At 43.1% G+C, this 16,406-nt stretch overlaps 1 protein-coding gene across 4 annotated transcripts in view; it reads left to right on the forward strand.

Annotated features, from left to right (window-relative positions):
• The window catches only part of anapc1 (anaphase promoting complex subunit 1), a 216,889-nt gene that overhangs the window by 77,772 nt on the left and 122,711 nt on the right, over nt 1-16,406 (forward strand). For all 4 annotated transcript variants that reach the window (XM_041188482.1, XM_041188480.1, XM_041188483.1 and 1 more), the window contains 5 exons: nt 2,318-2,354; nt 2,458-2,528; nt 3,755-3,933; nt 6,921-7,147; nt 9,455-9,573. In XM_041188482.1, the coding sequence (XP_041044416.1) occupies nt 2,318-2,354; nt 2,458-2,528; nt 3,755-3,933; nt 6,921-7,147; nt 9,455-9,573 (633 nt within the window). The remainder of the gene's footprint in view (nt 1-2,317; nt 2,355-2,457; nt 2,529-3,754; nt 3,934-6,920; nt 7,148-9,454; nt 9,574-16,406) is intronic.

Raw genomic sequence — 16,406 nt, forward strand, 5'->3', positions numbered from 1 at the left:
CCCCAGGGTCCAATAATCTACATCCCAGGTGGCCATGGAAATAGTGGATGCATTGGTTGTCATCTTCCAAAATCTGGAATAGTCCTGGCAGATTGGAGAGTGGCAAATATAACCCCACTATTTAAAAAAGGAGGGAGGGAGAAAACAGGGAATTACAGACAGTTAGCCTAACATCAGTAGTAGGGAAAATGCTAGAATCTATTATAAAGGATATGATAACAGGACACTTGGAAAAGATCAAAGGGATTAGATAAAGTCAACATGGATTTATGAAAAGGAAATCACGTTTGACAAACCTACTGGAGTTTTTTGAGGGCGCAACTAGCAGAATAGATAAGGGAGAACCAGTGGATGTGATGCATTTGAATTTTCAGAAAGCTTTTGATGAAGTCCCACATAAGAGTTAATATGCAAAATTAAAGCACATGGGATTGAGAATAATATATTGACATGGATTGAGAATTGACTCGCAGACAGGAAACAGAGAGTAGGAATAAATAGGTCTTTTATGGAGTGGCAGGTGGTGAATAGTGGGATACCACAAAGATCATTGCTTGGGCCCCAGATATTTACAATGTCGATGTAAAATGTAATATTTCCAAGTTTGCTGACAACTTAAAACTTGGGAATAAGTGGTGAGGAGGACGTTAAGAGGCTTCAAGGTGATTTAGACAGGTTGAGGGAGTGGGCAAATTCATGGCAGATGCAGTATAACATGGATAAGTGTGAAGTTATCCATTTTGGAAGGAAAAACAGAATGGCAGAGTATTATTTAAGTGGTGATAGATGGGGAAATGTTGATGTACAAAGGGACCTGGGCATCCTTGAACACCAATCACTGAAAGCAAGCATGCAGGTGCAGCAAGCATTTAAGAAGGCAAATGGTATGTTGGCCTCCATTGCGAGAAGACTTGAGTACAGGAGCAAAGACGTCTTAAGGATGCAACTGTACCGGGCTTTGGTGAGACCACACCTGGGGTATTGTGTGCAGATTTGGTGGTCTTACCTAAGAAAACATATACTTGTCAGAGAGGGAGTGCAGCGAAGGTTCACCAGACTGATTCCTGGGATGGCAGCATTGTTGTATGAGGAGAGATTGGGTCCACTTGGCCTGTATTCACTGGAGTTTAGAAGAATGAGAGGAGATCTGATTCAAACATATAAAATTCTGACATGGCTGGACAGTCTGGATGCAAAGATGATGTTTTCTCTGGCTGGAAGGTCTAGAACAAGGAGTCACAGTCTCAGGATATAGGGCAGGCCATTTAGGACTGAGATGAAGAGAAACCTCTTCACTCAGTGAAATTTTCTACCACAGAATGCTGTGGAGGCCAAGTCACTGAATATACTTAAGAAGGAAATAGATTTCTAGTCTCTAAAGGCATCAAGAGGCATGGGGAGAGAGCGGGAGTATGGCGTTGAGATGAGAGGATCAGCCATGATCACATTGAATGGCGGAGCAGGCTCGAAGGACCAAATGACCTACTCCTCCTATTTTCTATGTGCCTGTTTCTATGCTATTCACCTAAACCACTCCCCATAGTAGCCATTTCTACATTCCCATCACTCTATTGATAAAGAAGTTTCTTCTTTTTCCCTGCTGGATTTATTAGTGACTATCTTATATTTATAGATCCTAATTCTTGGCTTGCACACAAGTGGAATCATCTTCTCTGCATCTACCTGAACAAACCCTTTCATAATCTAGAAGACCTCCATCAGGCCACCCCTCAGCCTTCTCCCCTCCAGAATTGTCTTTGCTTTTCCTGTTTAATAAGCTAATTGTTTGACAATAGGGCAAGTGAGTTGTTATCACACAGCAGTGACATTCTCACTGCTCCACCACTTCAGTAGAATCATGCCATGTAGGGTAAGTGTACAGTTATGGCATTTGTTGGAGTGTGACAGAACATTGGACCCAACCATAGCCTTGGAAGAATAAGTCTGAATTGCAAGATTCTGTTAAGTTAAACAGTGATACCACTAATGATGCCCTCCATGTTTCATAAAGGATGTGAGTTACATCCCTGAGAGAACTTTAAGCTCTTGGTTGAGTGGAATTTGATGGTATAAGAGATTTTTCCCCTCATAATGATTCTTTGTCAGATGAGCTCATAAGAGGTCCCAGTAAAAGTTGTGCCATACTTTGGTTTCTGATTAACACACAGTTTTGTTAAAATATATGCATCCAAAATGGAGTTGTAATACTCCTGATAAGGCACAGAGTGCAATTGGAAGGGGGCTGAGGTTAAAATGATGTTCTCTCCTAATAATTCAGTCACCTTTAAACCACTACATGTTCTAAAAAATTCAACAGGGCAAAGGAAGCAGCAAGCAGAGGAAGACAACAAAAGGTAATGAACGTCAAAACTGTCGACAGTGCAATTTTCTCTTCATTCTGCTGTTGGCTAATGCCAAAGCCCTTACTTACTTTTATATTTCTCCCTCTCTCCTCAGGCTCAGTTTGAATCCATGCGCCTTGTCCTCCAGCTTAGCGGCAAAGCTGGTGGTCTCACTTACAAACCTAGGTAAGCTTCCAAGACAGAAATGTTACTATATTATTTTTAAATTTCTGACCGGGTGTGGCCAGCAGTGCATTGAGTTGGAGCACCAGGACATCATAGAGTCCAGTTGGTTGCCAGCTACAGTTTTCCACCCTGAGCTTTGAGGGCTGAGCCAGGTGTGATGGGGAGATGAAGAATTCCTCCTTGTGAGGGATGATGGAAAGGAAAGTTTGATATTGTGGGCTGCTGTCTGAGTCTTGCAGCACCTTTTGTATCTACCTGGGAGCAGAGCTCCATCCCGTCATTGTGCATGGGTTACTTATATGTTCTTGGGACAGCTTGGGAGGTGGTGGGGAGAATAGAAACCTGCAGCACAGAAGGAGGCCATTCAACCCATTGTCCCATTCCCAACCTTTTGTCAATTTAAATCTAATTCCCTTTGGAAAGCTACAATCGAATCTGCTTCCACCACCTTTTTAGGCAATGATGAAATAAGTAAGCCCATTGGCACAGAACTTTCAACTCCAGTGTTAGGATGTGGAATTACATTTACGGTTTGCAACTTCACAAGTTCTTGTATTCTTACCTTCTCCTTGCCAGAAGGTGTGGACTCCTTGTTCAAGGCAATTTGGTTAGTGCCAGGCACTTCCACAGGCCTCATTCGGGCGACTATTATTCACCTGAACCTGCACGACGAGTGTCGGCCAGCTGTTCAAATGTGGGGGGTGTCAGAGTGGAGCTTGCTGCCAGTGCTTGCCTATTATTCACATGCTAGCTGAGGCTGTTTGCCGCACATCTCTGACCATCTGAGTTGAGATCTGCCATTTCAACACAAATAAGGATCATACTTTGGTTATTGCACAACTAGGTAGTGAAACAGCTTGGTCAGCTGGTAGGTGTGTCTCTTGGGCCCTGTGCTTAACCTTTCTGTGATTGGGAGTAGCATACAACCCCAAAGAATGAAAACTACGACGTTGTTCATCTTCAGTTGGAAATGCAAGTCCTCACAAGAGACTTTTTACGTTAATGTGTGTGCGCCAGTTACTCATTGGAACATACAAGCTGGAGTAGGCCATTCAGCCCACCGGGCCTGCTTCACCATTCAAACAGATCATGGCTGATCATCTATCCCTGTTGTTTTTACCCACTATCTCCATATCCGTTGATGTCATTAGTATCCAGAAATCTATCGTATAGCTAGTACCTTTGTAAAGCAGTATAACATCACCTATGTTGTATTACTTCTCCAGGATTTACCTTAAAGGATTTGGAGTCTGTTCCCTTTGGGGTTGCTCTCCCAATACGGGACGCTATTTATCATTGCCGTGAACAGCCTTCCTCGGATTGGTCTGAAGCTGCCTGTTCACTTATTGGACGTCAGGACCTTTCCAAGCAGGCACATGAAGGAAATCTACACAAGACAAAATCTGTAAGTTCACACTAAGTTTTCTAGCAATGTGAGCTGTGGGAACGGAAGGGTTTGTTCTTAAAGCCTGACAGTAGCTTTGAATGCTGAACTATAATTTTAGTTTTAGTGAAAAATTAATGCCATTCCTGCATGCATTAGATATTATTAGAGGTTCACAAGAATGATCCCCGGAATGAAAGGCTTAACATATGAGGAACGTTTGAGGACTCTGGGTCTATACTTGATGGAGTTTAGAAGGATGATGGGGGATCTGATTGAAACTTACAGAATACTGAAAGGCCTGGATAGAGTGGACGTGGGGAAGATGTTTCCTTTAGTAGGAGAGACTAGGACCCGAGGGCACAGCCTCAGAGTAAAGGGAAGACCTTTTAGAACAGAGATGAGGAGAAACTTCTTTAGCCAGAGAGTGGTGAATCTATGAAATTCATTACCACAGAAGGCTGTGGAGGCCAGGTCATTGAGTGTATTTAAGACCAAGATAGGTTCTTGATTGGTAAGGGGACCAAAGGTTACAGGGAGAATGGGGTTGAGAAACTTATCAGCCATGATTGAATGGCGGAGCAGACTCAATGGGCTGAATGGCCTAATTTCTGCTCCTATGTCTTACGGTCTTATGTTGAATTTGTGCAATGTGCATCAGACCAGGTGTAATTTCTTGCGAAGTTGCTACAAGTGAGAGGCACATAAAATCTGGCACATAAAGCCCAACGTCATACCGACATTCCCTCTAGTTTTTCTCTATTGTGTGCGGTCTGTTTGTTGCACAGCAAAGTACGCCCTGGATTGCTGAATGTTATGCAGCTTAGAAGGGAACATTGGTTCACACAAATCAGTCTCTCACCTGAGATATGAGGGCCTTATATGTACATTGCTATGGAAAATTTTAGAGTGAATATGCTTTGCACTTGGGCAAGTGTCAGCATTCTTGACTAATTGGTAGCACTCTTGCCTCTGAATCAGGAACCTGAGGATTTGAGCCTCAGATTTATTCCATCTCACTTGGGTGTTGGGGGATGCACAATAGTTTAATTTTACATTGTTGGTTATGATCTACTTCCAACTACGGTAATGATTCTGATATCTTCAAAGGCAGGCAGTTCCAAGGCAATGCAGAGGGCAGGTCCAAGAGTTGCCGTGGGTAGGTCCAAAACTGTAGCAGCAGTATAGAGGAACCTGTGATGATGAGATGACGTCTGTATAAATCTAAATAAGAGCGTGCTGGAAACATTCAGTAAGCCAGCGGCATCTGTGGATAGAGAAACAGAGTTATGTTTCAGGCTGATGACCTTTCATCAGAACTGTTGCTGGAGAGGGAATGATTACTTTAAATTGAAACTGTTGAATGTTGAAGGTTACTGATGACTGTGTGTGGAACAATTGATTCCTCCAACATGATAATACATCACTCCGCTGTAGTGACCTCAAACTACCAATATAAATTAAGGTAAATGCATATGTTGGAAACCTGAAATAAAAACAAAAAATGCTGGAAAAATTCAGCAGTAAACTGTCAACAGTCAACAAAACTCAACATAAATGAAGGTATTGTTTCGTCAAAAGCAACTATTGTATTTGCAAACACCTATCTGTCATTTCTGGCCCATTTAACTCATGGCTAAGGCTAAGGGGTGTCAACTCCAAATTGCTTTTTGTATATTCCCCCCTTTTCTCTGCTACTTTTTTTCTCTCCCTCTTCCACCTGAAGGTATTGTTTCCTGGCCAGGGTACATTTCCCCAAAACCTAAATTGGTGACGATGTTAATAGTAAGGAGGAAAGCCTGAGATGACCGGATAATATAGATGGGCTGGTAAGATGGGCAAATGGAATTTAATCCTGAGAAGCCTGAGGTGATGCATTTTGAGAGGACTAACACGGCCAGGGAATACACAATGAATGGTAGGGCCCTAGGAAGTACAGAGGATCAGAGGGACCTTGGTGTACATGTCCATAGATCCCTGAAGGCAGCAGCACAGGTAGATAAGGTGGTTAAGAAGGCATATGGGATACTTGCCTTTATTAGCCGAGGCATAGAATATAAGAGCAGGGAGGTTATGTTGGAGCTGCATAAAACATTAGTTAGGCCACAGCTGGAGTAGTGTGTGCAGTTCTGGTCGCCACACTATAGGAAGGATATGATCGCACTGCAGAGGGTGCAGAGGAGATTCACCAGGATGTCGCCTGGGCTGGAGCGTTTCAAGTATGAAGAGAGACTGGATAGGCTGGGGTTGTTTCACTTAGAGCTGAGGGGGGACCTGATAGTGGTGTACAAAATTATGAGGGGCATAGATAAGGTAAATAGGAAGAAACTTTTCCCCTTGGTGGAATTCTCAATAACAAGGGGGCATAGATTTAAGGTTAGGGGTAGGAGGTTTAGAGGGGATTTGAGGAAATTTTTTTTCACCAGAGGGTGGTTGGAATCTGGAACACACTGCCTGAGGGGGTGGTAGAGGCAAGAACCCTCAGAACATTTAAGAAGTACTTAGCTGAGCACTTGAAACGCCATAACATACAGGGCTACAGGTCAAGTGGGATTAGAATAGATAGGTGCTTGATGGCTGGCATGGACACGATGGGCTGAAGGGCCTGTTTCTATGCTGCATAACTCTTATGACCTAGTCACTCAACACTATCTTGCCCAAGCATTCAGTATTCGTATGTGAGTCTCTACATAAATGACAACTGGCTACTGGGGAGGGCGAAGGCAACATAGGTGTTATTTCTTTACATCTATGGCACATACACAGCAAAGCGACTGGAAACTGGAGAGGGGTAGGAGACTTGGGTGTTTATCCGCCTCCCGAACCCAGGACACTGAGGCCAATTGTAAAACTTCCTACTCCATCCCAGATTTGATAACTCAGCAGGATCCTATGTCAGCAAGGCTAAGTTAGTTGCCACCTTAGTTAACTGAGCCATGATGGGTCTGCAAGCTGTTCCTCTCTAATGTCCAGAAACTGCTAATATACTAATGTAATCGCCTTTGCAGGCTATTGGGCACGTGTTGCTATCTGATGGAGCCTCTGGGAATGAAGCTGAGGAGGAGGAAGATGGAATGAATGACATGAATCAAGATTTGATGTCCTTAATCTGGAATGAAGATCTGCGTGTTCAGGAAGTTCGACGCCTGCTTCAGAGCACGCACCCTGTACGCGTTAATGTTGTACAGATGCCAGAAGTTAGTGACCACGAGTATATCGAAGAGAAGGAAAACAGGTAAAGAATCATTTAAAAGCCAATCACACAGGAGCTTTAGCTTACACACAGGTCATCAGAGTTGCAATTGTCACAGTTCTAACAGCTTGGGGTAAGAGCACGTTGAAGCTCTGGTGTGGTGCGTGATGGGAATAGTGGAATAGGGCCAATGTCCACAATTCATCAGGCAGATCTCCGAGGGTCGTCTCTGAGTGATGGCAAGTGGAGGGCAGGAATTTCATGCATTGGCAGTGGCGGGGGAAATAATTCTGTGCTATCTTTGAGCAGCTCCTCACAGTTTAATTTCTGAGCAACATTTGTAGAAGTTTTAGAGTCAGTGGTCTCCCTCCTTGCTCAGCAATGGTCTTCTCGCTAGCAATGATGGACATGATGGACTCATTGGCCTGCTCCTGTGCTATGAACTTCTTTCATGCTGCAACAGGAAGCCGTGCTTAAAGATTTAAGAAAGAGAACATGTTAGAAAAAAAGGGAAATGAACGCAGCATGACCCATTCATTAACTCATGGAGATTATCACTTGGAAATACAAAGAATTGCGCTAGACACGGTTTTCTGACAGAATAAAGAGTGATCATCCAGCGGGGGTCAGCTCGCATTTCTGAGCCAAAAAGTCGTGAGATCAATTCCTACTCTAGGAATTTGAGCACAGAACCTAGGTTGACACTTCGATGTAACACTGAAGGAGTGCTATTGGAGGTGCTGCCTTTCGGATGAGGCGTTAAACTGAACCCCTTCAGGTGGCCATTAAAGTTGCCATGCCATTATTTGGAGAAGAGCTTAGGCCAATATATTTAACTTTAAACCAACATCTAAAGCACCCCTGATTACGTTTTGTGTGAGCTTGTTGAGGGTAAGTTGACTGCTGTGTTTCCTACACATCAAAAGCACGTGATTGGCTGTAAAAGGCTTTGGGACACTCTGATGTTGTGAAAGGCACTATATAAATACAAGTTCTTTCATTCTATTAATGTGACTTGAGGTAAGTGATGAGAACCAAGGGATGGACTCCTGCATTTCCTTCTCTTTATCAGCTTCTTCAGCCACCAGCTTTCTTGCTGAAGGCATCCATCCTCAGTTGGGTTATTGTGTTCATCACCCTCCAGTGTCTTTTCCAGGTGACCACTCTGTAATGTGTGAGCTCAGACAATATTGATGGCAAATGATTCAACTGTGGTGGGGAAAGGTGTGGTGGGGCAGTCACAGCCAAATTTGCTTTTGCCCTCCCCTAACACCCACACACACGAGTCTCCAGTAAAAATTAAGAGTGGAAAACCTGGCTGAGATGCACCAATCTGGCACAGGCCAGCAATTGAAGCTATGGCCTTCCTGTTCTACATGGTTCAATTACTCATGTCTTTAACCACTAGTTATACTGAATTGGGAGAATCGAACTGAAACGTTTAATCTGAACCTTGTTTTTGACAGATCTATTTACTTTCTGTGGTTTGGGCAGGGCTCTGACATAATCCACACCTCAGTACAGCAGTTTATTGGATTCCAATAAACAGGAAATTACTGGTCTGCCCTTTTGTTCACCTCATTTTGACTCAGAAATGAAACACATTCCTGGTGGAAATTTTAAATTTCCTCTTTCTCTTTCTTTCTACCTTCAGTCCTCCCCAACAACTGCCACTTGGCTCGTGGAATGATGTCTCTGATTTATGCTTTATCATGCAGCTATTTTGAGACCTAACCTGTGTTGCAAATTGTGTTAAAGGACCATGTTTTGCACCAATATTGTGTATCTTTTTCGGAGAAATGTTTCAATATTTTCCCTCTGTTCTTTGAGGCTAGATCGGTTGAAAATCTCAATTTTGGTAATACCTTTGCCTGACAAAAAAAATTAAAAGATTGGAAAACCAAGATGGAGTTGGATACACATCAGCCATGATCTAATAGAATGGTGGATCAGGCTCGAAGGGCTGCATGGCCTTTCTTCTGTTCCTGTGTCCCTTGTCTATGCACACCTATCTATGCCTATCATCCTGCAGCCTGGAAACAAGCATTTACCACGACTTAAATAAAAGCAAAATACTGCGGATGCTGGAAATCTGAAACAAAAACAAAAATAGCTGGAAAAACTCAGCAGGTCTTACAGCATCTGCAGAGAGGAACACAGTTAACGTTTCGAGTCCATATGACTCTTGATCAGATTTACCATGACCTGCGGTTTCCTGTCTTGAATGTGTCTGTACAATATGATCACAATACTTTATATCATAGGGAACAATATCCTGTTACACCTTGCACTTTATTTTCAAATGTCCATTACTTATACAATAATCCGAGTGTTTTCTTCTTGAGACAGGTTACTACAACTATGCCAACGAACCATGGCACTTCCTCCAGGAAGAGGGATGTTCACTCTATTCTCTTACCATCCGGTGCCAACTGAGCCACTTCCTATTCCAAAATTAAACTTGACTGGTGCGTATTTCTCCCCCAAACCTCTTAAATATAGTGTTCTTCAAATTGTTGTGACGGTGTTCACCTTGCAGTCTTTCCTGAAATCAGCTGGTTTCACATATTGTAATATGTTGTTGTATGGAAAACCACCTGCCACCTGACTGAAAGAAAGAAGTTGACACACATCCTTATACCTGAGATGCATTGGGGTTTGGATTTGCAGTCATACTGAAAGTCAGCCCTCACTGCTGGTTATAGATGCCTTCTGTATAACACTCAGATACTGCAACCTTGTTTCGGATGAATCATGATGACTGATAAGAGAAATGAAAATATCGCCCTGGATCAGTTGGGTTTGGGATTACAGTATGTTATTAAATTTGAAGGATATTTTAATCTGTGGTCTTTCCTCCTTCCCCTCTTTCCCCCTTTCCTTTCCACCCTGACCCTCTCTCCTTCCCAGTCACTCTCTTTCCTCTCTTGGACCCCCATCTTCCCCTTGGCCAGCCCATTCACCCCCCAACCCCCCATCTCTCTCCCTTTCTCCCTCCCTCTCTCTCTCTCCAACCCCCAGAATATGAAATGATGGCTGTGGGATATCAATTTACTACTTGGATAATGTTTTAGCGAGAATTCTACAGTGAATTTTACAATTGATTGTCCCTGGCTATTCTATTTACCACTGCAGGTTGATGGATATTTTTCAAAACTTAACTTACTTTTTATTTGCCAAGTCACTTGGCTGTTTGTTTGAAAAATACTTAACGGTTACAGTTTTTAAAATTTAGAATGTTTGAAATGGTTTCACTTTTACGTGACTTTTCAAATATATACTGTCTAATTTGGTTAAAACCAGATTTGATAATCTGCTATGGTCTTGTGTCCCTGAGCATTTGCATATAATTGGATTGTAATGAATGAAATTTTCCTGTGGCAAAAACTTGATTTTGACATATACGGTGAATTGCAAAGCACTTGGGCAGTGTAGAAACAAGTTTTAAATGCTTCAAAGTATAAGTCCTGGAGCATTTTCTCCATTGGATTTGTTTTGTGTACACTGCTGTCAATCACACAAGGATTTATGTAAAAATCTAGAAAACATTTGCATGCGACAGATGAACGTCAGTACAGATAAGTGTTGCATGTTTGATGAATGATGTTGAGCTAGCTATGGGAACAAGTTTTGCATTTGTTCTCAGCATGTGGGTGATGTTGGTAAGGATGCATTTAGTGGAATTGAAGGTTCTGCTGATGAGGTTAGATGAAAAAAGGTGGTTGGAGGCTTGTGTGGAATGTTAGGCTGAATGGCCTGTTTCTGTGCTGTGGGCTCAATGTAATTCTCATGCATATCCCGAGTGGCCCTAAGAAAGTGACATGAGGCCTTGTTGAACTCCTATTGGCCTTGAACTAATAGTGCCCCTGAAGTGATTTGGACACGAAATTCCAGGATAGTGACCAACAATGATGAATGAATGACGATTTCAAAGAATAGTTACAACACAGAAGGAGGCCATTTGGCCCATTAAGCCCATTCTGGCTTGCCTGGTCCCATTTCCCCCGCCTTTTCCCTGTCAGATAATTATCCAATCCTCTTTTGGAGACCTCAGCTGAATCTGCCTCTACAAGATTCCAGATCCTAACCACTCACTGCCTCATAAGGTTTTCCTCATGTCTCCATTGCTTCCTTTGCCAATCACTTTAGATCCGTGCTTTCTGGTTCTTGATCCTTCCACCAATAGGAACAGTTTCTCCCCTATCTGGTCTGTCCGGACTTCTCATCAAACTCCCTCTTAATCTTCCCCAAGGATAACAGCCCCAGCTTCCTTGTAGCTCAAGTTCCTCATCCCTGGACCCATTCTTGTAAATCTTTTCTGCACCCTTTCAAATATCTTCATATCCTTCATAAAGTGTGGTATCCAGAACTGGGCACAATACTCCAGCTGCGGCCTAACCAGTATTTTGTACAGGCTCATCATAAACTCCTTGCTTTTGTCCTCTCCATTTCTTTTTTTTGGCTATTTGTTTTTTTGTTGAAAACAGCAACAGGAATTCGCCACCACCACGACATCTAGGTCCCCTGCGCATGTTTGCAGGCAGAGGGGCACTAATAAAATTTCCCAGTTTGCCCCCCCTGCCTACCCCAATCTGTCTGGACCTGGATTCTGGGACTTAGAATCTGAGGAGTGCTTGTAGTCCCAGTTCTGGCCACTGCCTCCCACTGGTGCTGGTGGGGTTGCAGAGCTGCTAGCAGCTCACTGAGGCCAGTGAGGGGTGGAAGTCCTGCTCCGAGCCAATTAACACTGCCTGGACCGTTAAACGGCTGCGGGGCTGTCATGATCGGTGGGAATGCATTCCCCTCTGACTCTTCGGTTGGTGGGGCGGGAAACCCCACCATCTGAAAAACCCTGCCCAAGGTTTCAGAAGGTCCAAAGCAGATGCCAACCCTGCAAACAAGACGTCAGCAGAGATCATCCCACAACACCGACAAGGGACAAATTTATGTTCAGCATTTGTGGCAGACTCGGCTTGTTCAACCATCAAAAGAAGTGCATCATCTGACCTCACGTTCCGAGGCTGCATTCCCATTGTCTCTCACAGATGGAAGGATGTTAGTCCTCGCCTTTTGTACTCTATGCCTTTATTTATAAAACCCAGGATTGCATTTGTCTTATTAACCACTTTCTCAATCTGCCTTGCCACCTTTGATGATTTGTGCACATTTACCACCAGGCCCCTCTGCTCCTGCACTCCCTTTAGAATTATACACTTTATTTTCTATTGCCTCTCCTCCTACCAGAAGGTGTCACTTCCCTTTGTTAAATTTCATCTACAAGACCACCCATTCTACCATCTTGTCTAGGTCTTTTTGAGTTTTAATTCTGTCCTCCTCAGAGTTTACAATACTTCCAAGTTCTGTGCCATCTGCAAATTTTAAATTTATGCCCTGTACACCCAAGTCAAAAAAGCAGTGTTCCAAACACAGATCCATGGAAAATGCCAGTAATAACGTTCCTCCTGTCTGAAAAACAACCGTTTATCACTAATTACTCTGTTTTCTGTAACTCAGCCCGTTTGGGCCCAAGTCAGGATGTTGAGTGAATACTCATGCCTAGTCATTGTGGAGCAGCAGTTGAGCAGGCGTTCAGTGTGCTTTTTTACACATCAGTGGACAAATCAGTGGAGAACAAGGTGAAGGTCATCAAACTGCAGTGGTCCAGTACAATAGTCAAGCAACACTCGAGCAATGAGCTTTGTTCTGGCTTTCCAGCAGGCAAGGGAAAATCCAAGTCCTGGACAATATGGAGTGAGGGATAAGAGGTCCCATTCACCCATCACCTCTCCCTCGCTGACCAACATTGGCTTCCAGTCTTGAACTTAAAATTCTCGCCCTTATGCTCACCCCTCCCTATCTCTGTGATCTCCTCCAGCCCCACAACCCTCTGAGATCTCTGAGCTCCTCCAATTCTGGTCCTTTATACATTCCTGCTTTTTGTCACTGCACCACTGGTGGCTGTGCCTTCGGTTGCCCAGGCACTAAGCTTTGGAATTTCGCCCCACACCTTCCCCAACCCCAAAACCTCTCCGTTCTCTTTTCTTTTCAGAAGCTCTTTAAAATCTGCAAGTTTTTGGTCACTTTTGGCTCCTGTGAAGTGCTGGAGAATGCTATCTAGATACAAATTATTACTGATCCCTTGTTTTTTCGTAATTCTTTCACGGGCATGAGCATCACTGGCTAGGCTAGCATTTTTATTGCTCATCCCTAATTGTCCTCGGGAAGGGGGTGGTGAGTCACCTTCTTGAACTGCTGAGGCCACCAGATTCCCAGCCCCTGACCTGCTCTTGTAGCCACAATATTTATATGATTGCTTCAATTCAGTTTCTGGTCAATGGTAACACACACAACACACACACACACAACACACAACACACAACACGCACGCACGCACGCACGCACACACACACACACCCCCCCCCCCCCCAAGGATGTTGATAGTGGGGAGATTCAGCAATAGTGTCAGCTAACTTGAGTTACAAAGGGAGCTGTAGAGAAAAGTTACTTTTCACTGTGGAAAGGAGGCAAATGTGGGAGAACTTTATAGAGGTTATAAAAGATACCAAGTGGAATAGAAAAGGTTAAATCTAAAGCAATTCAGAGCAAGTTCAAAATCCAGGCCAGGGTTTACACATTTGAACAGCTGAGCAGTGTCTTCCTGGGGTTGACCCTCAAGTTTGTTCTGCAATAGCTAGTATCAAGCCAGGATGTTGTGTTAGTGTTGCTACAATTAGTTCCAGAGACCCCTGAGGGGGGAGATTTCTCTGAATCACTAGCTACCCATGCTAGGAATGTGCGTGTGTGCACGCCTGTGCATGCGCGCAATGCATCCATAGTGTGCGTAGGTTGAAATTGAACTTGGAATTGGGCTTGGATCTGATACTGTATCCCATACAGTTGAATAGCTTGCTGATAGTCAACTTTTCGCCACTGGCCCAAGGAGCCAGAGAACTGGAGAAACATTTTACCGATATCAGCAACATCAGAAAATTGAAGTCAGTTGTTTTAGTTGATAAATGTGGAAACCTTCTGTGGTACCTGGGGAGTGCAAAGCAAATGTTTGTAATATAGTTGCTATTATATCTTTTCCTGACTTGTCTCAGCTCAAAAACATGGTGATAGCTTTTGGACAAAATGATCGCTGTTGCGTAGCATTGACTTCCGGAAGTATCTTTTAGGATTGTAACAATGACATTTGCACTTAATTTAAAACTGTGCTGAAATACTTCCCCTTTTTTAAGAAATATGAATTTTTAAAACATTACAAAAAAAACACACGGCAAACAGACATGGTAAATATATTTAGTCTGCGGGTTGGAACGAAGGTGTCGGACTGGCACTTTTTGACGGGGTGGGGGGGCAGCCAAATTGAGTGAAGTGTCCTGATTAGAGAACTAAAGAAATGGGAGGAGGGAAAGGAAATAGGGAGCAAATAGTTATTTTAAAAAAGGGTTGTAATTTTATTTTCAGTGGCCTGGTTGGTCTTTGGTATTTCATGGAGACTCACAACAGTACTACTTCACATCACCCACACAGGCATTTTTATAGTTTCCAGTCAATAGACATCTTGATTTTTAAATGTTCGTATTTATTTTCAAATGGCTCCATGGCCTGGCCTTGCCCCTTCTCATTTCTGTAACCTCCTTCAGCACCACTACCCTCATATCTCTGCTCCTCTAATTCTAACCTCTTGAATATCACCAATTTTAATCACTCCACCATTTGCTTGCCTCGGCTCTGGGTTACCCTCCCTATAGCTCCCTGCCTCTCTACCTCATTTTTCGCCTTTAAGACACTCCTTAAAATCCTTCTCATTGACCAAACATTTGGTCATCTAATCGAACGTGGCTTGGTGTCATACTTTTTATAATACTCCTGCTTATTAAATTTAGAGGCACTATATAAATAAAAATTGCTATTATAATTCAGATAAACCCTGTCGAAACTTTCGTCCATGGGAGACAGAGCAATGCATTTCCTCGCTTTTGCTTGAGCAGTGGCTTTCACTCCATGTGTTACGATTCAACAGTATAGCTTTGTTTCATGGAAGTGGGCCAATGATACCAAGAGATAAAGCTTGGAAGAAAGTCTTGCATTTATGTAGTGCTTCTTACAATCCCAGGACACCCCAAACCACTTTACAGCCAATTAAATACTTTCCTTTGAAATATAATCACTATTGTAATTTAGGAAACATGCAGCCGTTTTGTGCACAAGATCCCACAAACAGCAAGAAAAAATGACCAGATAATCTGTTTTACTGATACTGGTTGAGAGATAAATATTGGCTAGGAAACCAGGAATCTTATGCAACCACGTGAGATGGTAGGCAAACAAAAGACGGCATCTCCGACAATGCAGCACTCCCTCAATACTGCACTGCAGTGTTAGATTATGTGCTCAAGTCTCTGGATGGAACTTGAACCTAAAACCTTTTGATTAAGAGGTGAAAGTTCTCCCGTCAGGCATTGGTTGACAGCTCGTGGTCTTATTTAGCAGGCAGCAGCATTTCTTTTAAATGGGCAACCATCACTTTTAGCAATCTGGGATTGTTGCCAATTCAAATTGAAGTGGGAAATGTGGAGAGTAATGTGATCAATGTATTATTTTCTGTCCCCAAATGGCATTAATTTGGAGTGGGATTTCACCAGGTAAGGAATTATGGGAGACAATTTTATGCCATCACCTGTAATGTGCAGTTGTAGAGATTTTTGTATTTTTTATTGTACACTGTGTTTGACAGATGAACCAGGGAATAGGACACTAACCTTCCCGGTGTCCATGTCACATAGGCTAGACCTACTGCATCTACCTTTGCCCCTACCGTATTGCTTGACCTCACCCTCGTAAGATTACTGCTGCTGCACCATTTAGAGTATTCCATTTTTCACACCAACAATTCTTGTGACCTCTTGAGTGTAACTGATTTCATGGTTGCTACTTGTGTTAAATGAAGGGTAGTTTTGTGCTGTGCACTCTCGGGACCAGTTGGGGATTGACCAAACTCATTTCACATTGTAATCTTACAGCTATCAAAATACTCACTTGTCTCATTAGTTTGTTCTGAATCCAGAAGCTTCCAGAATTTGAAGGTTTAGGAGTGTGATGGAATATTCCCCACTCGCCTGGATAAGTGCAGCTCCAAAAACACTGAAGAAGCTCAATACCATCCAGGACAAAGTAGCCTGCTTGATTGGCACCCATCCCACACCTTAAACATTTGGTCCCTCACCCACCAACACAGTGGCAGCCATAAGTACCCATATACAAGGTGCACTGCGGCAGCTCACCAAGGCTCATT

The sequence above is a fragment of the Carcharodon carcharias genome, chromosome 5, assembly GCF_017639515.1.
Source record: "Carcharodon carcharias isolate sCarCar2 chromosome 5, sCarCar2.pri, whole genome shotgun sequence".
Taxonomy (NCBI): domain Eukaryota; kingdom Metazoa; phylum Chordata; class Chondrichthyes; order Lamniformes; family Lamnidae; genus Carcharodon; species Carcharodon carcharias.